Source organism: Pyrgilauda ruficollis, unplaced genomic scaffold (genome assembly GCF_017590135.1).
Source record: "Pyrgilauda ruficollis isolate IOZ18807 unplaced genomic scaffold, ASM1759013v1 scaffold49, whole genome shotgun sequence".
NCBI lineage: Eukaryota > Metazoa > Chordata > Aves > Passeriformes > Passeridae > Pyrgilauda > Pyrgilauda ruficollis.
The window spans coordinates 4022012-4047395 of NW_024526488.1; the positions used below are offsets into that span (position 1 = coordinate 4022012).

The following is a 25384-nucleotide window of genomic DNA, read 5'->3' on the forward strand; positions in this document are numbered from 1 at the left end:
CTGCTGTGCAGTGGAAATGGGCCCATCCTTTACACCACAAGGGAAAGCTGTCAGGAACTTCTTCCCTTGCTTTTAGTGGGCATGGATTTCATAACCTGTTGACAAGAATACTGCAAAATCCAGAATTTCAGCATAAAGATCCAGTCTACAAATGCATTGCTGCTCACATCCCAACACTCATCAAAGCATAGGTAAGCAAAGTGTGCCATGTCTGGCTGCTGAAGAACCCAGCTGGACCAACACAGCAAAATTAATTCAAGTTTCCTCCAGAAAACCCAACAATGCATGGGCTGCAACGTCATACCTAGAATAGGTTCCAAAATTGTGTTGGATACCAGTATTTTTAGTCCTATCTCTCCTGTTTGGGGGCTGCTGATTCGGAGCAGGGATTGTACAAACACAAGAAAGAATTTGCTCTCCTGTTCTGTCACATGAATATGCAGCCATAAATTTCTGCAGACAGCCCAAGAACTGCTAAATATTATAAGAATAGCCTTTATGGTCAGACTGTTAAATCATGGCAGCTGCCATAAATGCATAAATGCTTGGAACACACAGCATTAGTTTCTCACCCTAAATTCTAACTGAGACATGGCTGGGTCAGGGGTGCTCTTATTTTGGGAGTGTCATATTTTTTGCACTTTCAAAATCTGTGATTCACAGAAATGATTGCTCTGGCATGAAGTGATTGGAACAGAGAAAGGGCATAAGAACTGCTAAGGTTTAATTTTGTACTAGGGCTTAATTTTGTACTATCTCACACTAGGTAGATAAGGAAAAAGGCATGGATAAATCATCTGTGCTTTTCTTTTTTATCTTGAAATTATAATCCTGGCTGCTTCCCAGTTCTGGTTCAGAATGTGAGAAATTATAAAAATTGACAGTGGATACATACAAGAATATAAAAACATTGAGGCTCTAAGGAAGCTGGTCCTGACTTCCTCATCTCACACTGATTTAAAGAGGTGAAAATACCTGGAGAGGGCAGGAAAGCCCAAGAGAACTGTCTCCATAGAACAAAACTCTCTTTTCTGAGCCCATTTTTGATCTTCCTGGCTTGTGTACCTCTCTGAGCAGGTTACAATATCCCCTTCAGAGGAACAGGCTGCCTATCTTGTCAGCATCATCCCCAGCCTTTTTTAATACATGACAGGATCCACAGGAAATCCTAGGAGGTTACACTTCCTTCCCCTCTCACAAATCATAGGAGTGTAGTGCTTAAGAATGCATGGATGTTTCTCTTGGCTTTTTGTGTATCTTGTATAGTCTAGAATTTTATGGCTTGGGAGAAAATATATATTAAATTTAAGCTCTAAAAGTTAGAATGATATACATGGAGCTGAGGAATATGGACTTGTGAAGAAAACCAGATGTTTTAAGGAAAAAAATTGAAAAAAAGATGGATAGTAATTGATTTTAACCAGCTTGGTTTTCATCTCTAGATTAATTGAGAATAAGTAGCCCAGAGCCTGCATTTTTTCAACTTTGTTTTTAGTGATACTTGTTAATAATCAGAGTGCAGAGACTAAAGTGGGTGTCAATGCATAATTTGTGTTTTGTTTTGTGTGCCAGTGAAGTAATAATGAAAAAGGCAGTCTCTTAAAAAAAACAAAGGCAGCACAGTTTTGGCATTTGTTGTCAGTTTTAGTTTCATCTGAAGAGCTAGAGCCCTGTCTCTTGTTCTTGGGGATAGAGCAGGGTTGTGGAGTAAGGAAACAATTAGAAGTGCTGAGCTCTTGTTCTTTGGTCCAAGGGAGAGCAGTGATGTGACCTGATCAAAAAAGACCCTTCCAGCTTTTTACAGGTGAACAGCTCCTTGGGAGAGAGGAGGAGGGGACAGCGTCCACATCATTTGCAGGATATTTTATTTTGTAGGGACATACTCACTGTAGAACCTCCTGCACATTGTATTTCTGGAAGGTGGATCACCCTCAATCCCAGTGCGTTCAGTTTCTGCTGCGTTTGCTGTGGATACAGTGCTGCAGAATTGTCTGATGAATGTGTTAGACCTACACTAACCCAGCTTACACAAAAAGTCCTGGGACTCTTGGGAAAACGTGCTGGGAAATGTGCATATCCTGTACCCTAAATGTGTGGGGAAACCTGCCGGTCATTTGATGCTGTCTGCAGAGTATCCTGTCCAAGCAGTGCAGTGCTGACTGAATTTGGGGCAGGAAGCATTTATGGTGTCCAAAAGCAGGTGAGCTGCTCTTCCATGAGTCAGGGAAGCAAATAAAAAAGCAGATGCTGTGCTTAAGAGAAACTTTAGTTTTAGAAACAGTTTTAGAAGTCTGGTTGTTGCATTTTTTAATTTTCTTTCGTCCAGGACTTCACATTACCCTTTTGCTTTTGATTAAATTTGAGACAGAAGCCCTATTAATTTTTTCAGCCAAATTCAGCCTATAGTGGTTTTCTTTTAAGATAGATTAAAGTGACTAGACAAAATCTTGAACATAGATTGGTGTGTTGAGAAGTGAGTGGGATGGCTTGTGTTTCCAAAGCTATTTAGGAGTAATTGAGCATCCACATCCCTTTAGCATTCATGGGAGTTTGGCATCCAAGTGCAGCAGACAGCTTTGGATATCTGCCAAGCTTTTAACACTGTACATTCTGATATTTTCTAGTTGTTTGGTGCAAGGGGGCAGGGAGAGTTAAAAGAAAAAGATCCTGGTGGCATTTTGATGTAGAAGCCTTCCATGGAAGTGCCTGGAGGGAAGGAGAGCAGCTCCCCCTGGCCCTGCATGTGTGGCTCCTTTGGTATTCCCAGGGGGGTATTCCAAAGTGTGATGGAAGCCAGAGGTGGTTAGCTATCCAGATGAGGTTAGAAGGAGGCCAAATTCCTCTCTTCTGTAATGTATTTTGCCCTGATAACCATGTTCCTGAGAAGTGGAGCTCTGCTGTGCTTGGCACAGGCACAGAGAAAGTATCAACCAGTCCCTGTCTGGAGCAGTTTACAGAGGAGGGAATTGAGACTGACTGGTGGGAGAGCGGGAGCTGGGTAATGACAGTGAAGAACAAGTTGGATTTATGTTTCCCATTCATTCCTTTTGCGGGAGGATGGTTTGCTGCAGGGTAAACCGAGAGGACAGGAGGCAGAGGGGGAGTATTGAAGGGATGGGTCCTGCAGTAGCAGAGCCACACGTTTTGGGACAGCAGCTCTGTGGTGTTTGACTCACTGCTGTTCCTGTGGCATCTCTTATTTCATGATCAGGTGGCTTGTCTGCTCAGCTAGAGAAGCGATTTCACTTCCATGACTCCACGTGTATAGGATTCAAACCACCGTATTTTTTCTGAGGATCTCGCCTTCCAAATTGCTTTTTTCAATGCTTACAAGCTTATTTAGGGTTTTGTTTGAGGCTGTTGCAGAGACCACCTATCCTTATTATTTCTGAGTTATTCAGAGTATTTTCCTCCCTCTCTGCATCCTGCAGGGATGCATTTTCCACTCTGTTTTCCAATATTTAAACATGCAGTATTACCCATTACATTCTGGTCTCATTTGCTTAGTCAGTCCCTTTGAGTGCAGTTTGTAACTTCCCAAATGCCAAGCAAGGCTTAAAAGTTCTGTGAGCTACAGGATCCTTTTGTTTCTCGTGTCTCTTTTTGTATGCAAAGCATTCCTACAAGGCTGGGCAGTGAAAGGCTCTTTGTGCGGGAGCTGGTGAGAACAGAGTGCTGGAAGGCTGCAGAAAGGCTGTTCTTCACATCAGTTGTGTTGTTAACTCCTCCTAACCCGTATTTAATGACCTGCTGTTCATGGAGAGATGAGAGATAGGCAGAGATTTACATCTGGCAACATGAGGAACCATTATATCTTTCTCCAGTTTTGCGCAGAAAACTGCCTGCTCTTTATTGCTGTCTTAAGGATTTCTCCTGTAAAACTCAGCTTGTGTCCCTAGTGGGATTTAAACACAAGTGCCTGATGTTCTGCAAAGACATATTTAATATTTCACTCAATAGTAGGACAATGGCGTTGGGATCATCTAAATAAGTTTTTCTCAAAAAATTAACTGCAAGTTTTGAAAACTGAATATAAAAATCTAATTTTTATCTTTAAAAAAATCCCTAGCGGGGGAAAGTGCCTTTATATATGAAGTCTTAGACCAATACTTGAGGGGAGCATAAAACTATCACCACTTCCATTCATTGGAATGTTTTTGGATGAGTTTGTGACAGTTCTGACACGACCCTTCAGGACACAGCTCACTGTGTTCTTTCTGTCTGGTGTTACCAGGTTCTTGTAGCACAAGCACTTAAGGATGCACTTGTTTTAACTCTTCACATTAATTGAGATGTGTAAACTTAAATGGATAAAATCAGCTTGTCTTATTCTGGACAGTGAGTAATCGTTCACTTTCATCAAACCTGCCTGCAGGGAGCCATGGAATTCTTCATGGATAATTATGGAGCTGTATATCTGAAACAATGGGCACTCCCGCTGAAAATGAAGTGGATGATCCTGCCTGCAAGGCACAGGGTTGTGCCTTGTAGGTAAGAGGTTTCCCTTTGGCACTGCTGGAGTTGTGCCCAAGGTTCCCTCATTCCCACTGGTGTTTTCACAGCATCGTGGGCTTTTCTCACTGATATCGGGAGTTTGGGCACAAAGTGAGCACTTGCCACCTAGGAAACCTTGAAATAACACTGTTGGGAATGGCAGGTGCTAGAGACACAGAAGCTGTGTTGGAGAAGGTGGTTGTGTCTCAGTCTCTTTGCACACTGGAATATTGCCCTGGGAAAGGATGGAGTGAAAACAGGCAGAAGGGTCTTGGAGCTGTGAGCAAAGACACAGTTTTGGTTGGTTCCTCCTGTGTGCCGGCTGCTTCATATAAATTAGCAAATTAGAGTGGAAGATACTGGCTGTTTCTTTATGATTTTTTTTCCCTCCTAAATGAAGTAATCTTCAAGGTCCTTAATTCTGCCCACCTGTTAAGATTCCTTGTAGTTTGAGATGGAAGTGCTTTGTAGTTGTTTATGGTAATTGTATATGAATGATGCTCTTTGGGATTTTGCATTTATTCACTCGAGTTTCTTCTAAACATCCATCTCCTTTTTCAGGTTTGGAAACCTGGAGACCTCAAGCCATGGAGAAGTGGCAAACCTGAATTCCTTGGAATCTGAGATGGTACTCAGGGCGTAAGTATGGATTTGCACTGTGGAGCAAGCCCCAGACAGGGTTTGGTCTTGGAGGAGGATGCAAGCAGCAGAGCTGTTGTTTCTGTTGAAAATTCACAGCACTGTTTGCATGCTTAAACAAGCTTGTGGAAAGGCCAAGTGCCAATTGTCTTGTAACATATCCAGTAATACAATCCAGGCATCTTTTGGAATTAAACATGAGATGAACACATCTAGGCAAACATTTTGCTGATTAAACAAACAAAGAGTGTTTGTTTCCTCTGCCTTATCTGTGGCAGTAAGTGGTTATTGCTCATGAGTGATTTTTTTTTGTCATTGCAGCAATGCCTGCAGAGCAAAGCTGAGGGTGACTCAGGCAACATGTGTGCATGGAGCTTTTCTCTTAGTACCCTGTGATTTACAGTGCTGCTTTTAGAGTGAAATTTAAATTCTGAGGTCATCCTCATTTGCAAAACAAATAGCAAAGCTGTTTTGAACTGCAGTTTAAATGAGGAAAAGGTGGTTTGGCTATCCTCCTGGGGCTTTATCTTTAGACATTGGGTGTAAAATGTGCCTTAGGTCATCAGCATTTGTACTTTGACATCTGTGGTTTGCATGCACTGTGGTTATATTTGATGAGAATGAAGATGCTTGATTCTTGTCAGCATTACTGCTTTTCTGTTCCTCTTGCCCCATGGGACTTGACATAGGAGCTCAACCCTCAGTCTCTCCTGACTGGTAAAATGTTTTGCTCCCATTTTGCCATGAGAACTCCTCAAAGAACAGCTGGTAGTTAAAACTTGGTCAGAGGCACCAAGGAGGCAGCATTGTGTCATGGGTAGAAGCAATAACAGTCAGTCAGTGGTTCCCACACTTCCATCCAGACTGAGCTATAGGGTCTCTTCCAGCTTTGGGCAGACCATTTGACATTCCCTGATGTCAGTCATAAAACATGAGCTGAAGCTGTACCCTTCCTGCAGAATAGCTGGAGGATTTATACTGGGGGTGAGGAATTAGTTTCACCAGTATAAACCATGGTGGGATTAATCCCCCAGCTGCCTTTTAGTGGACCCACAGGACTTTGATGATGAGATGGAGAGAAAGGGGGTGAAAGTAAACTTGATGTTACCTCTGTCACTTGGGCTTTGGGCAAAATGCATCAGTTTTTAGTTATACCTGCAGGTGAGTGTGCAAGTAAATAACATTTAGTAGGAGAGTGTTTGTTTTGGTTTGTTTCTTTGTTTGTTTGTTTTTAGTGGAAGTATTTTTCTCCTGACATACACGCAATTTACCAGCCTTGTCAGTTGCTTCCTGCTGCATCTGTGCTTTCTTCCCTCTTGGCACATAACTCTGCATGGCGAGGGATGGACAAATGGATAAAGGCTGTGGTCCTGTTCCTGTGGTAGCTCAACTTCTGGTGAATTGTCTGACATATTTTTCATCAATGTAGCTCAGAACAGCTGATTTTGATCCTTTGGCCTTCATAAGATACCTTTTATATGTGAATTTGATATCTTTACTCAAACCAGTGTCTATAAAAAGTTCAGCAATGAAGTCAAAAAGTTATTTGTCAGGTATATATACATGTTTAAACAGATCCCATATGGATATGAATTCGCTTTGCTTCCTTAAAAATTTCCATTGCTTTCAGTTGCTCTGGCTACTTGTCTCTTAGGTATGATTAGTGGTATCTGGAAAGTGTTTGGCTTTGTAGTCCTGTTGTGAAACGTGTACTTCTGGTAGTTCAGGTTTTCTCTTGTCTGGGATAATTCCAATATAATTGCATTTGCCCTCTTTTCTCATAGAACAGAAACATGATATAATTGTGCTCTTGGTTTTGTATGACTTGGAGAAATAGGAGGAATCAGCAGTAGAGCCTTGTTATTTCTTGCCATTAACTCTGTATTTCTCAGAGGAAAAATATCTCATGGGGAAGCCTGTGGTCTGTGGCCAGAGACCTTCTGCATTCATCAGACTCCTGTTGTGGCAGCTCAGAGGCTTTAAAAAGCCAGTTGTGCCATTAGAAGTGGGATGCAATTTAAAGCATTTCCACTGGTTTGACACAAAAAAATGCTGCAGAAATTAAGAACAACAAGAATGAGAGTTTATGACTCCTTAAGTACCTCATGGAGCCTGAAAGAAGGAGGGGGAGTAAAAATTGAGGGTATGTGTGGAAGGAACATTGTCCTCTGTGGTGCACTGTAAGCCCACAGGTGATGTGATGTATTTTGAGGAGAATGCCTGATGTATATGATGTATTTTTTAAAAAATTATGTGAATATTCCACAGGGTGTTTATGTAACTGCTTCAGTATTCAGATCCTAAAGCAGGGCTTGAGCCCATTTGTGGCACAGCCTTGTTAGAGGGACTTGTGGGAGCTTTAAGCCTGCCCTCCTGTTCCCAGATCCTGCTGATTCCAGACTGCTGCAGTGATGTGTAGCTGTTATGACCCGAGATCGCTTCTGTGTTCAGAAACATGCCCTCCTAGGACCCCTTCTGCCAAGGGGATTTTCTCCTCTTCACTTGAACGTCTTTACTATCATTTCTTGGGCTGCTGGAGTGGTCAAAAAATTGGTTTTTTCAACAGGGATCTGACTAATATGTGGTTTAAACACAGGTACTGTACTTTTCAAAATACCTTAGATCTTAGAGCTGTGAGTAAAGTCATCAAAACCATGAAAAATTCTGTAAGCTTCAAACAACCTGCCTTTTTCATTCACTGTCAGGACCCACCTTAGCTTTTCAGGTTCAGTAACTTGCTTTCCACACTTCTCACTACTTTCACTCAGTTCATGATCACAAGTAACAGAAGAATGCATCCAGAAAAGGTCATATATTCCAGCTAAACGTCTGAGTTAGATGGACTTGAGTCTGTGTTTCCAGAAATGTGATGCTGTGTCTCTTATTTGTCTGATAAGAGAGTTGAAAGGAGTAGCTTGTTTGACCCTCTACCTCCTATAAGTAATTTTTTTGTTCTTCATGTTATCATATCAACAAGATTGCCTTGTTCTGTGTCTCATACGGCATGTTTTTGTGTCAAGGGGTGGCAGACTTCCCTCCTCATTGTATGTTGTTGTTGTGTTTGGAGTCTTCTGTGTTCTCTGCGTGGTTTTTAGCTTAGGACTTCTGTTCACATTCAAAAAAATGTGTAACACACCAAGGTGTGTGACAGTTCAGAATAAAACCATATATACATTAAACACAAATGAATTATCAGCATGATGAATTGCATTAAGAATTAAAGAGGGGTTAATAAAATTTCTATGTTAATCCAGTTGTGTTCTTGCCTTTTAAATGAGGTTGTGTAGTTCAAATGTGTTGTTTGGTACATGTCACCTCATGAAAAGCAAACGAAGGAAGAAGGCATGTTGGTCTGTGGACTTGGACCATGATTATTTGTTTGTTTGTTTTCCAGAGGTCTAACATTAGTGCTGCCGTGGCTTTTGAATCCTTGAGTAACAGCAAAAAGTTATTTCAAGCCTCCTCTTGAACTACAAGGCTGTGGTTTCCTTCTGTTACTGGCTTTGGTTTTCTGGTTTGGAGTTCATTGGTGGTGCTTTCCCTCAGATGGATGACAGGCCACAGAAATAAATCAAAATACTTGGGACTTTTTTGCTTGTCTGAATGTCAGCTCACAGTTGCATCCGCTTTATTATCAAAATGTGGAATTTATTTGTTATTAAAACTTGGAATGTGGCACAATTGAAAACCACAGACAAAGCACCTTGAAGCTAAACTGAAACCTTGTTTCGTTCCACAGCATTTGGGGGAAATAGTTCAAACAGAGAAAATTAAGGCATTATCCAGTGACTACATGGCATGTCTTGCATGTTCACCTCTCCTCTTTTTCATTAAAATAGCAAATACCCAAAACCTTCAATGTAGTACCACAGCATTTGGAGTTTTCATCTTGAAAACACATAGTGAAGCAAACATTCTCCCATGGCTTTTTGTGCATTGAGATCTTCCTGACCAAAACCCTGTGTCTTTTGGTTCCTTCTGAACCAAACGGCCCCACTGGAAAACAGTGTGCACAGTTACAGCACTGCAGAAGTAAAATGGCCTGAAACACTGTTCTCCTGCACCATAGACACCAGTTGTACTCCAGGACAACAGACACCCAAGGAATGTGAGACAAATGGAAGAAAATTTGACTGGAAGCTTCTGATGCCTGGGAAGTCCATGGTGGGGAGCAGTTAAGATGCATCTGGGAGAGCAGCAATCATTCATTCCAGTAAAGCAAATTAAGCTCAAGCAACATCAGAAACCAGTGTGGTTGCATGAGAAGCAGAGTCAAACACAGGGCAGTGCAAGTGTGGGAGAGTTATGAAAACAACCAGAACCAAGCAGAAAAGAATAATTAGAAAGAAAAATAATGATTGGCATCTCAGTTAAAACAAATAACAGCAAGCAGACTTCCTCCTGTAGCAGCTTCACATGTGTCCCAGCAAAAGTCTCCCATATGTTATTGAAAAAGGTTTTTTCAAATCAGACAGAGCTGATCATTTGCGGAGGTCATCAGGATGGTATTTATAAACAAAATGGGTGTGAGAAGTCACCCTTGGGGTAGGCTTTTCTTGTGATTTACTTACATTTTACCTCTGATTTAACAAGCAAAATTGAGAAAATAGGGGTGACTTAATTTAGTCTCTGTGAGCAAGCCTGAGAGTTAATGCCTGGACAGTGGAGGAGAGGGAATAGCCATCTGTAATGAGTATTTTCTTGATGGACTTAAGTATGCATCTGGCAAATTATAGCTAGTTTAGTGCACATTCTTACAGACTTTCATAAGAAATTAATCATTTAACCTCTTTTTCAACTGAGGTTCCCCTTATTCTCCTTAAGTGTTGAGCTTCTCTTCTCATTCTTTAGAAATAATTGTGGTAGGAAGAAAACACTACTTTTGCCTTTTTGGTCAGAAATTGAGGTTTAACAAGACCAAGTGCCAAGTCCTGCAGTTGGGCCACAACAAGCCCCTGCAGCGCTACAGGCTGGGGACAGAGTGGCTGGACAGTGCCCAGGCAGAAAGGGACCTGGGGGTACTGGTCAACAGCCACCTGAACATGAGCCAGCAGTGTGCCCTGGTGGCCAAGAAGGCCAATGGACCTGGCCTGGATCGGGAATAGCACAGCCAGCAGGAGCAGGGAAATCATCCTTCCCCTGTACTCAGCACTGGTGAGGCCACACCTGGAGTGCTGTGTCCAGTTCTGGGCCCTCCGTTTGGGAAGGACGTTGAGATGCTCAAACACATCCAGAGGAGGCAATGAGGGGTGAGGGGCTGGGAACACAAACCCTGTGAGGAACAACTGAGGGAGCTGGGGGTGTTCAGCCTGGAAAAAAAAGAGACTCAGGGTGACCTTACCACTCTCTACAATCTCCTGAAAGGTGGCTGTAGTCAGGTAGGGGTCAGTCTCTTCTCCCATGTAACCACTGACAGAACCAGAGGACAGAGTCTTAAGCTATGCCAGGGGAAGTTCAGGTTAGGGATTAGGAAAAAAATTCTTTGGGCTCTGGAATTGTCTGCCCAGGGAGGTGGTGGAGTCACTGTCCCTGGTGGTGTTTAAAAAAGACTGGATGTGGCACTCAGGGCCATGGTTTAGGTGATGGGGAGGTGTTAGGTCATAGGTTGGACTTGATGATTTCAAAGATAGTTTCCAACCTAGTCAATTCTGTGATTCTGTGAAATGCTGTCTTTAATTCCTATCAGATCCTATCAGGACTGTTAGAGCTGTCTTCCCAGTAGAGACAAGGCCGTGGAGAATTCCCATGTGGTGGAAAGGTCTCATTTCCCACCTCCACTGTGCCCTGCTGAGCTGACAGAGCTGTTAGACCTGGAGCTGCTGTCACCTTCTGTGCAGCTCATGGGCAGAGGGGGTGGGTGAGTTCTTGGTCCCAGTTTGTGAACAACAGGCTCAGATACACTTCTCCACCTACTTGTGTAGGTGACTTTTGGAGGCTGAAACCTTCAGAGATGGGCTCCAGTCAGAGCTGGTGTGGAAATTAGAAGGCTTTCTGATAGATGTGAAACTTGAAAGCATTGCTTAGCAGAGCCTGGAGTCTGTGGCCAGCAGCACAGGAGTTAAGCATTGGGGGTTTTTGTATAGGCAGGAAAAGAAGAATTTATAACTCATAATCAACCCATGAAAAATGTGGTCAGTAGTGTTTCTTTCCTGTCTGAGCTCTTGGAAGGCCCCTGTTCCTGTCTGAGTCTGTCGAGTATGGAGAGTTTCTGTGCAAGGGCAGCAAATATAAAGCTACTGCAAGATATGGGCAAGTGTCCAGCCCATTTCTGGAAAGCTGCATTATTCCCTGGCACTCCAGTAGAACAGCTGGGCAGCAGATCACTAGGGCACGGTGTACCTCTTCTCTCTTTCCTATTTCCCCTCTTGACTGAAATGATTTTGCTGGCAAATTCAGTGTCTGTAACAGCTGTGAACTCTTCACCCTGCTCTGGGAGACTGTATCTGTCTTAAACTCAATAAACTCTGTTTATTGTTCAGCTTAAGAAAGTGGCCACCAACCAAGCCTCTGGAAACTGAACTTAGTGTAGAGAGTGAACAATATTAGCACAAAAACTTGCCCTGGGGACAGGCTCCTCCTTCCAAATCATGGCTGCATTGGCCAATGGTTGTAGGAATAGAATACCTAGCTGGGTTTGGGAGCAGGGGGGTGATGGTTTGTGATGTGGGTGGGGAAAAGGAGCACAGAGCAGGAGGAAATGCACATCTGGGCATGGAGTGAGGCACGGTGTTCCCTGCCTGTGGGGGAATGAGAGGAAAGTGCTGTGGGCATAGGACAGTGGTGGTTGTGACTGTTTGTGCTCTGTGACAGCACTCTGGGTGTGTGTGGGGCTGGAGAGAACAGCTGAAACTGGGAGGGTGGTGGGAGAGTCTGGGAGCATCACTGGGAACATGTACCTCTTGTGGTGTTTCCTGGCCTTGGGATGTGGAGCTGGTCTGGCACTGTTGGCTGTGCCACAGCTTGCAATGGAACCTGAAATCCAGAACGTGTTTGCTTGTTCATTTTAGATTGTAAATACTTTTAGTAGCTCTGAAATTGTAATTCCAGCATTTCTCCTGTCAGTAAGCCTAATCAAAGAATGTTACCAACAGATTTCCAAATACTTTAACTGAAAATTTAGCATTATCAGAACAAGAAGGGAAAGAAAAACATACTTAAATGGATGCAAGTTATGTGAAATCTGTCTGGTATTAAAAGCTAATTGAGTTTTGAGGAAAACCTGCACAATTCAGATGAGACACAAAGAGTGGGAGAAACTCTCTTTTCTCATTCTTAGCTATTGGTTGATTTTGGATGCTGCTGAGCAGCTGAGTTAACCAGACTGCTATGGTTTCCCAGCTTGCAGCAGGAATGTGCCAGTATTTGTACACAGCTCCAATGGAGAGTTTCCTGTGCTGGAAGAGACTAGAGATACAGGAATGGTTATGGAGACATGGAAAGTTCAGGGCCTTTTTCTCAGGAAGTTTAGGTGTTTATTGTGCCTTTTATTCTGAAATAAGGAGCTTAAAGTTTTAAGAAAAGTGGTTTTTTTTTTTACTAATTTTCTCTTTTTGCTACATTGAGTTGAAAACTGTCAAAAACATTACAAATTATTTCTGGAAAACCATAGCTTAAATTGTCTTATTTTCTTACAAAATCAAGTTGAAATTATGATAAATCCCTGCAAATGTAGGATATAAGGGCATTCCCACAAACATATACTGTGCAGTATCTAAGTACCAATCGAATAGATGGGCGTGGATGAACACCTACATAAATCAGGAAAAGCAAACAAACAGATCACTTCCCCCACTTCCCCGCTTCAGGCAGGGTGGAAACCACGCTGAGTCATCAGCTCTGCTTTCCCCTCATCCCCCTCACTCTGCAGAAGGATTGGCCATGGGTTGGTGTTCTTTTAGCTGCATGTACTAACAAAGTCTGGGATAACTTCCCTGAACAAGATCCAGTGGTCCTACAGCTCCTTAGCATCCTTGTCCTGCTCTGCCAGCATGAGCAGGGCGCCCTTTTTGCCTGCTGTAATTCGACAGCCCCTCCTTGGTTTGTGCTGAAGGTGAAGTCAAGACCCTTCTGATGCATTTCAGTCACTGAGATCAGCAGGACCACTGTGTCTCCTAGGCTCAGCTCTCTTGGCACTCCAGGCTGGCTTTGGCACAGGCAGGCTGGTGCTGCAGCAAGGGTTTTCTCCTCCCAGATGAGGCAATCCCACTCACTGTGTGTGCCTGTGGGGGTTAGCTTTGGGATTTTCTCCTTTCTCTCCATGAAAGGCACAGTTTCATGAGCAGGCAGGCTTTGTACCAAGGCTGTAGATAAGGAGGAACATGGTGTGTAGGGATATGCAGCTCCAGTATGGTCCCCAGACTCTGCAGCTGGTGAAAAGCCCCAGAGGAAGCATTTGATTTAGCATTTCCACTGGGAAGGAGCCATGAATACCTTGTTTCCTCTCTGCTCTTTTCCCGCAACATCCCAGGGAGTGGTTATGGAGCAAACCTTGAGCTTATCCCAGTGGCCCGAGACGGAATGAAGAAATTCTGTTGTGCTCTTGGTGTGTGTACTTTGTGGTGGTTGTTAAACATGTCTGTGGTACGGCTCAGCACAGATACCTCAGGTGGGCTGGGAATGTCTCATGTGTTTGTTGTTCTGGTGGGTACAGGTACACGCAGTTCCATCTGGATGCAAACAGTGTGTTCTCTCTGTTTACTTGCAGTGAAGTAGCATCAGTCTTACGGGCCTGGCTCGATCAGTGCTCGGAGGATTTCAGGGAGCCCCCTGACTACATGTGTTTGCTGAAGTTGCTGGATTATCTGAAGAACAATATGCCCAATTCTGACATGGAGAGTAGGGTGCAGAACCTCTTGAAGCAGTTTCAGAACCAAGAAGTAGAAGCTGTTGGTGAGTTACCATTCCCTTCTCTCCCAGACTGTAAGGTGCCCCAGGGATTTATGTGCAGTACATTTCACCACCTCTCGTGCTTATCAATAATATTGTGAGGCTCACCAGTGACCTTTGTCTTGTTTTTTAAAAGGAAACCCAACCTCTGTGTGAGGGATGAAATAGTGTTACAGTGTGAGGTGCCTATGTCTGTTCATCCTGAGGGGGCTTGGGAAATCCAACACTTCTCTAATATTTAGCCAAAGCTTTGAGATTGCTGCAGCAGCCAACTGGTTAATTGTCAGCACACTTCCCATGTCACTGAGTTAAAACACACAGCTGCTCTCTAGCTGGGCTTCTCACTTAACCTCCCCCCCAAAAAAAACCCCAAACAAACATAAAACAGAGTTCAGAGCTGTGACAAAATACAGCTTGACTCACAAGCTTTGTCCTGTAGCTTTTCTTCCTAGTTACCATCTTGTCTAAGGAAGTGCCTGTGGGTGTTATTTCCTATTGGAGTGGCTGGCTGCTGGTATCCAAGGACAGAGGAAAATCTTACGTTACTGGGGGTCACAGTCTGCTGGAACAATAGTGAACTGTAGTCACACAAACGTGACACATCCCCGTATCCTGGTCAGAAAACTTCCTGGGGAGAGCTCACATAGGGTGTGAATGAGAACTGGAATCAGCTTCCAGCTTTGGTAGAGAGGTGAGAGGGAATAATTCATGCCATAAATGATAAAGGAAATGCCAGAAAAAAACCCCACTTTCATTCCATAAAAGTCACGTCTGCCGGATGCTCCAGAAATACCATGTCAATGCATAATACTGTGACATGCCAAAATAAGTCAGTCATGGACAGAAAAAAGAGGAATGCCCAGAGCCCAGGCCTTTACTGAGCACAGGTAAGGGAACAGAATAGCTCAGATGTTGCTCATGCTTATGTTTCCTGGGTTGGGTTCCCCCAGGTCAAACAAAGAAAACTCATGAGAACTGTATTTGGGTTCATCTGTTCTTCAGAGTGAACAGAAGCTCCCAGCAGCCCTGCTTCTGTATTTGTTTCCTCAAGTGACAGCTGAAAGCATTCTTTTTTGAGTCATAGGTGAGCCAATAGGAATGATAACATTTTCTAAGTTGTGGCAGAATAGAGGCTGCTTATTAGAGTAAAATAAGAGGGCAATGAAATTAAGCTGTGGGATTTGCAAAAAAAGTTTTAGGATTGCCTTACTTTCATCAGAGTTCCATCATTGTACATTTTCTTTCAAATTTCCTGATATATTTTCTGCTATCTTTGTTGATAATTACTGTCCCAAAGCATTCCTGCTGGGTTCTGAATTTTGAAATTTGGGCTCTACAGCTTGATTTGGGTAATCAAACCTCTGTTCTGTGCTGCCATCAGCCATGCCAGTAGATTAGATTGCAGTACCAGACAGGAAGATAAAAGCTGCTTCTGGCCTCAATTCTTGCAGGTTGAGCAAGCAAAACAAGGAGAGGCAGAGGTTGCAGGGTCAGCAGGGGCACGTGCTTGCTCTCAGTGCAGCCAAGAGGCAGTCAGACTTGGAGAGGGCTGAGTGGATCAGAGGGGTCCTAAGATGATGAGATACTTGAGTTCAAGGGGATTCCAGCTTGTTGGAGAGTAGGGAAAAGACTGCTTACACATCTGTGAAGGAGAAAAAGAGGGGTGAAAAAAGAAAAGGAAAATTTACACTGTGCTTCAGGACCTCGTTTTAAGCATGCTGTGAGGTTTTGGGTAGGGCTGCAGCTCAGTGGTGAGGATTTTCAGTTAAATTTCAAGAGCCAGAAGGAAAAGGAGGTTTTGCAAAGCTAAAAGGAGTGAGATTCTTGTAGCAATCCAGTCCAAGTCCATTTAATTATTCAAATTGTTGCAAAACAGCCACAGAAAAGTAGTGCTAGAACAGAGGTCTCCATTTACCCCACTGAGTTCTGCCAATAAATTGTGCAATTCAAATGTACAGATGGAAATCAGCTTGTAGACACAACTTGTTACATCAAAACTGTAGCAATTTACATTGGTGATTATGTTCTGTTAATTACTGAAGGAAGGAACAATGAAGTATTTTGAAAAACAATGATTCTCTATCACATTATCTGCTGTTGCTTTAATGCTCTGCCTTAACTGGGTATGAAGTCTTGCATAACACTCTTTGTTTTTGTAAATGAAGTCTCACCAGTAGTAAACTCAGTACTTTGGTTGTTAGTCTTCAACAAGTCCCTATTTTTTTCTCCCTCCTTATGGAGTTACTGTTGCCTTACAGTAAAAGGAATAAGGATTTATTTTCAGGGAGTTTCTGTTTCTTCCTCCTCTACCATGGGAAACAAGGGCATATTTCTTGGTGTTTGAATTTTTTGTTCCCAACTTCTGGGAGGCAAAAGGTGACATGGCAGCAGCTGTGGAACCCTTTCCTTTCTGCACTGGCTCAGGTCCCTCAGTGAGAACAGTTCTGCTCTCTCACCTCCTCTCTGCTGCCCAGTGCAGATTTAGAAGAACCATTTAGCAGGATATTGTAGCTGCTCACTGTATTCCATTTCCTGGGAAAAACTCCCTGAGAGAAAAGGTGAAGGTTGCTGGAATAAACTCTCTTCAGTATAGCCCATGTAGCCACAAAGGGTGCCAGGAAATCTGGTATCTTCTTTTATTTCTGGGTTGAAGAGCATTCCTAATGCAGTATGTTGGGGGTGTAACTGCAGCCTCATGCCTTTGTAGTTTGATTTTTTTTTTTTCAGATTGTAAATACTGAAAAACAAACTGGGCAATGTCAGAAAGGAATTTTTTGTTGGGGTGGTGGTGATGCTTTTTCTTTTAGAAGAATAGTTAGCAAATGGGTCAGGCCACTTCTCTGCTAAGATTTGTTCTCTCTCTTTCTTTTTATTCCACCTTTTCTTTGCCAGTTTAATCTTCTGGTCATTTTTCTCACTCCAGTAGCACAGTGGGGCCATTACATCAGGCAGGGCCCTTGGGGCATTCTGCTGTAGTACAGTGATGTTGCAAAACAAACACCTGCTTTGATTCATTGTTTGCTGTATAAATTCCCTGAGTGTTGTTTTCCATCCTGGCCAGATGGGTTTTGTAGCACTTCCTCCACTGACCTGCTTGATGGAGAGGACATGGAGATCAGCAATCCAGAAGAATTCTCCTCTTTTCAGGACCACGTTGTGGCAGAACAGTTGACATACATGGATGTGGTGTGTAGAGTATTGCATATAATACATACAATATAACTTTATAAAATAAGACTTTTTTTTTTTTTTTAAGTTACATTGCTTTAAGTGTAGGGTTCCAGAACAGAACTGCTGATGGGACATAGAACACAGCTCTGTGTTTATCCCAGATGTTTCAGTCATTAAGCTTTTCTCTTCTGTCATTTTGAAGGGTTTTTTGATTGGTGGTTTTTTTGGTTTTTTTTTTTTGGTTGCTTGTTTGTTTGTTTATTTGTTTCTTTTGTTTCTTTTGTTTTTTATGTGTAGCCTCTTTTTCAAAAGATACTGGCACTGAGGAGTAGCACATTGTAATTGTAATGCTACCTGGCTTGAAGATGTCTAGATACTCTGGACTGTAATGCTCAGATTTTGCTTTGTCTGTATCAATTCCCTTATAAATATCATTATATTAAAAAAATTTATCTTGGTTATGCAGCTGATATAAAGGTGTCCCTTATTTTCCCAATATTGTTTAGCTGGCAGTCCTTTTGGGGCATCAAGCCTATAAAGAGTATGCCAAAGGATATTTTAAACTAAGAGAGAATCAATATTTACCTTTAAGTACCATATTAGATTTAGGTCAAATTTATTCCCTAAACCTGTATTTCTGCTTGTGAATAAAAGAGATTTAGGAGGAAGCTGCTGGCTTACCACACCTCTGTTTCTCTCTAGATGCTCTTCAGAAGAGTTGTGCCCTACCACTGTTTGGGATCCATCTGGTCTCAAAGGGATAAGAAGGAAAACAAGAACCTGGCTCCAACTGTTAGAGCCACCATCACTCAGTTCAATGCAGTCACCAAATGTGTCATCAGCACTATCCTGGGCACCAGGGAGCTCAAAATCCAGCAGAGAGCCAAGATCATTGAGAAGTGGATTCATATTGCACATGTAAAGCATTTATTCTGTTTAATGTTTTTTGGATGGGTGCCTTGGAGTGAAGGAATTGGGAGAAAGGGATTGTGCACATTGGTCCCAGGCCATCTTAGCTCTAATTCTTTCTATTTTTAACTGGGTTTTTTTGTGATGCCAAATGAATATTGCCCTTCCTCTCCTCAGTTCTTCCCCACCGTGGAAATGGGGTTGATACTTGGCCATGCCAAAGCTTTGGAGAACTCCAGCTAGCTGATATCAGTAGCTCTTCCCTTGTCCACTGCTGGAATCACTCCATTGTGGGCAGGAAGGACTTCCCCAGCATGTGGAGTCACCCCCTGTCCTCCATGTGCCTCAGCAGAGCTTCCAGGAGGATCTTGTAGCAGATTCCATGTTTTTATCATGTTTTTCCTAATCTTTGCAAGAAGGGGGTTTTTCCATGCCTGCTTGACATACCTCTAGTTTGCTAATTTCCTAGGATTAAATATTTTACTGCAGCCTTCCTAATTCCCCTTGGAGCACTGGGCAGCTGGCAATAAATGAGACCTCTCTGGAGGAGACCATTTCAGGCACTTCCATGTGGATGTGTGTTGACTCCTAAGAATCCCATGGATTCTTCTTGAGCTGTACAGACCAGTCAGAAAAAGCTGAAGCCAGAGGCTTTCCAACCTTGGCATCTTCTGTGCTTCCAGAGGCAGCATTCAGTCCTGGCACCTGAGCTCTGGCTACTGCATGGTTCAGGAAGCTGGTATGGGGAAGGTCTTGGACCTCTCCTGTGGCACTTACATCTGCTGGTTTTTATCATCATCTGATGGATGCTTTATTGCCTGTGTGAAGGGATTAGGAAGTTGGATTTCCAGTTTCTACTGCAGATCTAAGTGGCAGAGGGCACCAGCTAAAAGAGCCTTGCTCCTGGGGCAGGCTGGGCAGAACTTCATCCTCCCAAGGCAGAAGAGAGACCTGGGGGAGGCAGGAAAGGCACTGCCCTCATCCTACTCACTCTGTGCATGGAGAACTTTGTTCTACACCCTGCTGATTCTGTGCTTCTCCCTTTACTTAATTCATTAAGTGCTCCAGGTGTAGCATGAAACACGTGAAAAATGTATGTGCACATTCTGCAGAATAATGGCACATGTACAGCAGCTGGGTGCACATATACTTAGCTGCCCACTTCTGAAGAAAGCTGCTTGCTTTGTGCATGCAAATGAGTGTTTTGAATAGTTAGGTGCCTGAATTAGTAAATAATCCACTCACTAAAGCACTGTTATTCACTGATAACTAAACCTAGCAGCATGGAGTTCCACACTTGTTATCTCTTCATGACTTTTGGATCCATTTTCTTGGTTCAAAAGATAAACTGGATACTTTCTTTACTGCCAACCCTCTGCTCCACCTAGATCTAAGGTTCCTGAGCAGCAGCAGCCAGTTTCACTCAAACAATATTTTCTTTAAAAATAAAAATGAAAATGAAATAATTAATGTCCTGTTATGCTTAAAATTTTTTTAAATCAAAGCTGTTTCTGCACAGGATTCTTTCTGGTTTTCCCTCTGTGAAGGACACAGCATGAAACAAAGTTATTAAAACCAGTCTTAAAAATTCTTCTGACATGTAAATGAAAGCTTGCTCAATTTAGTCTGCAGTCAGTTGAACCACTGAGAACACTAAATCCAATATTAAATGGAATTCCTACTGTGCTCTAAATTACACAGCATGCAGTTAAGTCAAGATAGTTCCACATAGGTTCTTCCAGTTCAAACTCCTGTTGTACTGGGAAGAAGGAAGAAAAGCTGATAATTTGTGTCTAAATTCATGTTCTCCACCACCTAAATTTCAGGTTGAACAAAAAGAAAGGTCTCATTCTTTAACATGTCATTCTCTGGAGAAGAGCTGTTATGTGGCTTTTTTTAGGTCCCAAAGCCATGCAAAACCAGCTTTCAGTTCTAGTGTGTCCTGCCTCATGGTCTTGGTGTTTATCTGACCCAAGTGTCCACCTGCTTCAGGTGCTGTCAGCCCAGGCTCCCTGCTTAAGCCACGCTTGGATAAATGGAGTCTCCTGATTAGCACAGTTTTTTGTGGGTCAGTAACTGGGAGAGCTTGTACTCTCCTTGGCTGATCAGTCACTTCTAATGCATCTCATGAACAGAGATGCTGTTATATTAAGGTCTGACTTCTGCTTATGCTGAGGTTGCTTTACATTTGTTCAGTCCTACAAAGGAAATAAATAATGTCTGTTTTCACTTATTTAATAATAAACATTATTAGGGTAAGAATCAGATTCATAAAAATGTTGATAAGCAGAATTGGAGTTTGAATTCATTCTTTTCTCCGTGCAGCAGTCAAATTGGCAGGTGTTTTGTCTGCTGGATTTGCATGTACAGACACCTGTGCTGAAGTTTGTGGTATCCAAGCTCTCGTTCTTGAGCCACCAGCAGATTTCCAGGAGTCACAGACCAGACTTTCCCTCTTGCTTCCCTCTACTTTATGAGGAATCTGTGCTACTTTTTTGAGTTTTTCATTATCCTTTTCCACCCAAGCTATTGGCACAGAGTAGCTGCACAAGAAACATCCATGAGCCAGTCTCCTGTTCAGATTTGATCTCAACTCTGGAAAAGCTGGGAAGGTTTTTCTCTTTAACAGTGTGCGCATACTTGAATAACAGGTTATTCCTTTGCATGTCTTTATTTTTAATTGACACTGAGATGATTGAGGGTTTACATTTTAAATACCACATATAAAGAGGCAAAGCCTGGTTTTCTCCCTAAGGGGTAAAAGGGGTTGGTAACTATAAAGAGATTTTCAAGAAGTATAACCTTTGTGCCTTTCACCATGGCTCCATGAACTCAGTTCCACTTTTATTTTTACTTGGAGAACTGGAAGCTGTGACACCACAAATACATGAAAGTGAGGAAAACAAGCTCTAAATGCCAAAGCTTGTGAAGTGTTTGGTGGCTGGAATGGGGAGTGATATTTTTGATGCTCAGTATTTGCACAGCTGCTGCTCAGCAGTGAGAATGTGTAGCAGGCATGACAGGGCTCAGAGAGAGGAGCACTAAGGTCTGTGTGGTGCTGACATCTAATGCTCCTGTGTTTCCAACCACTCCTTTCACAGGAATGCAGGATCCTGAAGAACTTCTCCTCCTTGAGGGCCATCATTTCAGCTCTGCAGTCCAACTCCATCTATCGGCTGAAGACCACCTGGATGTGTGTTTCCAAGTAAGCCTCTCCCTCAGTTCCCAAGGGCCACAGGCCTCAGTGCTCCTTCTCTTCATCCTCTCCTCACTCTTCCTGTTCTGTTCCTTCACTGACGTGGGTCTTGTCAGAAGAGCCTCCCATTCCTGGGAGGCTCAGACCCTTCCTGTGAGCTCCTCTTTCCTGTTGAGGGGACAGTCTGCCCTTGGGGATACTGGATTCTGTCCTTTTTAGCATATTGGGTCTTCCACTTCCCACTATCTTTATGGCACTGACTTCTCACCCAGCTCATGCTCACCACTCCCAGGTCACCACGATCTCTGCTTGTTGTCTTCTCTGCCATGAAGTTTGAGGAGATCTAAGTTGCTACAAATCCTCCCAAGTCTTCTCCTGGTGCTGATATTTACATAAAATACATTCCCAAATTACAAAACCCATTATTGAAGATAATATTTCTTCCAGGGGAACACTTTGCTGTATTAATAATATTTATTGCCTGCCCCACAGATGCCAGAAGTTGCTGTCTAGAAAAGATGGTGTTCTCTCATTCAGTTTGGGGAAACCAGATTTCTTTGCCTTTGATAAATTAAAATATCACTCTGCTAGGCAGTATCCTTCTGTATTTCCTCTCCACAGAGGTGGGATTTTCCTTCTGCTGCCCTGTGTTTCTGATCAAAATATTGCCTATGTTGTGTTTATAGTGTTGGGCAAAAAACTACTCCTACACTTAAATGCTTCCAGCTTTCCAGAATGCATGGAATAGGACAAAAGTCAAGAACTTGGGTTTTTCTGTTCCTTTGTATCCCCTGACCCACTCTCACACTGACAGTTCAGAGCCCTGCCCAGGGGCTGCTGATGGTGTTCCTTTGCTGTCAGGTGAGGCCCAACTTTACTGGAAGCACCAGAATGTCCCACCAAGGCTCCCAGGAGATGTGCAGCTCTCACTGGGTGCATTTTGGTGCTGCTGTCTTCTATAAGTGGAACTGTTAATGACTGATGAGAAAGAAACAGAAACTTGATTGGATTTTAGAGTGCTTGCTAATGACATAAATGATATTATTTTTTCCTGTGCAGAGACATCCTGCTGATGTATGAAGAGCTGTCAGAGATCTTCTCAGACCATGACAATTACCTGACAAGTAGGGAGCTGCTGATGAAGGTGAGAACTGGTGTGAGTTCAAAACTTGTGATCTCAATCAAATCTGACGTTTAACCCTTTTTGAAACCAGCTGCCAAAGCTCATCTCTTCCTCAAGGACCTTCTGTGGTGCTTTAGGAAAGAGCAGGCTGTAAAACCTGAACTTCTTGCTGGGCTGAGTTATTTCCTTGTTCCTGGAAGAATCAATAGCTTTAGCCTGGATAGCCACAACCAGCAGGCTTTGGCAGCGTGATCTGGGTGGACAGCAGGTCTTGCAGCCCCTCAGCCCATGAGGTCACTGGAGCAATGCCACACCTTCAGCTGAGGAATCAGTCCAAGATGTTTATCCATTATCCTGTACCTTTCTTAGAACTAGGAAGCAGGGCTGGGAATTCTGAAGGAACAGGCTTCCTACTCTGTGGGTGGCCAGATGGACAACAAAGCAGGCTCTGTGTGGAGCAGTTTGACTTATGCACTCTCCTGGGTGAACCCCAGTAAGCTCAGGAGCCTGAAAGGGGTGAGGAAGAATGGCAGGGAAGGGCTGTGTTCTGCAAAAACTGAGGAATGTTTGTGGCAGGTTTTTTCCATCTACATAAAAAAGTTCTATAAACTCACTAAGCAGTTCATTCTTTGGCAGTTCTGTCCAGCCAGTCTGGCATTTGTCCCTCAGCCCCTTGCCTTGGGAATACTGTGTTTTTGCTCAGAAATGGTGGGTGAACACATTCACATCTGTCAGTCTGTTTTGTTTACCATCCATTTATCAACATCTGTAGGTAATTTTTAAGGCAGGTGAGACCATAATAAGCATAGAGGGAAAATGTGTGTTCAGAACAGCCTATTTAACTAAATATTAAAAGAGAAAACAACTCAGACTGAGCCCAGACCTCTGGCTCTCAGTAAATCACCCTCCAGCTGCCCTGAGCAGATTTGAAAAACATTTTGGAAGCAGTGAGAGGAGAAAAATCCCTCAGAATAGCTAGAACCTCTCCCCTACTTTTCATCTTGGACCATTTGGAGGATTAATATCCACTGAATCCTCAAAGGCTTAGTTTTCCTTCACTGTAAATAGCTCCTGTAAGGGAAGCCATGTTGGACCTTGCCTGTCCATCCTGCAAATCCAAGTGTGGAGCAAACAAAATGCCACTGGAAACAGATGGGTGGCATGGAAAGGGAGCAGTGCTCTCTTCTCCTGAACAGACATTGATGATGATGGCTACACAACCACTGTAATAAACATCCACTGGAAACAGATGGGTGGCATGGAAAGGGAGCAGTGCTCTCTCCTCCTGAACAGACATTGATGATGATTTGTGACATAGCTACACAACCACTGTAAGAAACACGTAACTCCAACATCCCCGTGCACCCAGGGAAATAAAGGTTTAAAGAACTATGGTGAAATATCTCATCCATTCATAGGAAAGCTGGAGTTGTGGGGATGGAAACCCATTCCTTTAATTTCCTGCATGGTTTTGGATTAGTCAGTAAGCCACAGACGCTGGATGTTGGTGTTGCAGCATAAGAAAAACAACAAAGCATTACGTAAGATGGAGATGTTTACTTGTAGCAGGCCTGATTAGGGAATTAACCAGAATTCCTCATGTCAGGAGTGTTGGGATAGAGCATCTGGACACCTGAAGCATGTTGGAGATTCTCTGATTTAAACTCCCAAGAGATTTGCAGCAGCTCTTGGCTTTGGCCAAAGCCATTGTGCAGTAAGATTCCCTCACAGTCATCTTGGGTGATTTTTGTCCAAAATTCCTAATCAGAATCCGAGTCCCAGGAAATCAACATGTATGTAGACACACGTGTGTCTGCACAGCAAATACTTTTTGCTGGTTTAACTTGTCTGGCTAAATGTACTTACTATTTTGCATGCATGCAGTTTTCAGTTTACCACTTGGATCCTTCATTAATTGCCTTTAATTCTTCATCACCTCACAGGAAGCAACATCCAAATTTGCGAATCTGGACAGTAGTGAGAAAGAAAATCAGAAAAAGTCACAGAAACGACTGCAACTCCAAAAAAACAAGGTATGTTTTGGAGTTTTCCTCCCCTCTTTGAACTGGTAACATGATTAACCCTAGCTGGTCAGTTCTATAAGAAGCAAAATCTAGAAAGGTCTTCACCAGAGTGAGTGGGCAGGAGGGATTGATGGATACAAACATGTGGTCATCACTTCCAGCTCTCTTTTTCGGTCCCACAAGAAAGAGTTCCATTATCTACTCTTGTTACATTTTAGAGAGAAACACAATTTCCATGTAGTAAAATATGTGCTGCTGTAAATCCTGGAGTTCTTGTGATAAAGAGAATTAGCTCTGGCAGAGCAGAACTCTCATTTACTTTCAAACATGCTGATGAAGCTTCTGACATACCAGCTTGAAAATTGCACAGGCTTCTACAGAGATTGCTTTGTAAAATGTGTCTGGGTTCCAGTCTGCTGGTGAAAATGGTTTTTGTCTCAAAGCTGGCAAAGATTTAAAAGGACAGGGGGAGAGAAATCTGGAATAGCGAGGCAACAGCGCTGAATATTATTTTTGTCTGTGTATTGTTTGACTGGAAAAAATACAGATCCTTCTGGATGGTAGAAACAAGTGTTTCCTTTGCAAGTGTAGAGCCAGCCTGAACTCTGCAAGTGCTGGCAGTCTAGAAGTTTGAAGTGTGACTAATTAGCATTAAAATGCAGTGGATGGCTGGGGAAGATGGTCATTTCTTGGAGAGAAAAAAATGGTGGCTTGATTTGACTTCAGTATCACAAGGTATAATCACACATCTCTAAGTAAAAATCCACAGGGATGAAGCAGAAGCTGCTCACAAGGCTGGCCAGGACCATTCCCCTGCTCCTCCTCTTGCAGCAGGTGACAGAGGCACCCTGTCCCTGGTCCTCACTGCTTCTCCCAAAGGCAGGGTTTCCTGGGTTCCCACTGTTGGGAATCAGTGATGGCAATACTGATGGTAATACAAAA

The 25384-nt window shown here is 43.0% G+C and overlaps 1 protein-coding gene across 1 annotated transcript in view; it reads left to right on the forward strand.

The window, feature by feature from the left end:
* RGL1 (ral guanine nucleotide dissociation stimulator like 1) overlaps window positions 1-25384 on the forward strand; it is a 52845-nt gene that overhangs the window by 20334 nt on the left and 7127 nt on the right. Inside the window, exons 4-10 of the mRNA XM_041479616.1 lie at window positions 5056-5133; window positions 13838-14022; window positions 17081-17205; window positions 17893-18108; window positions 21201-21304; window positions 22355-22439; window positions 24362-24451. Coding sequence (XP_041335550.1) covers window positions 5056-5133; window positions 13838-14022; window positions 17081-17205; window positions 17893-18108; window positions 21201-21304; window positions 22355-22439; window positions 24362-24451 — 883 coding nt within the window. The remainder of the gene's footprint in view (window positions 1-5055; window positions 5134-13837; window positions 14023-17080; window positions 17206-17892; window positions 18109-21200; window positions 21305-22354; window positions 22440-24361; window positions 24452-25384) is intronic.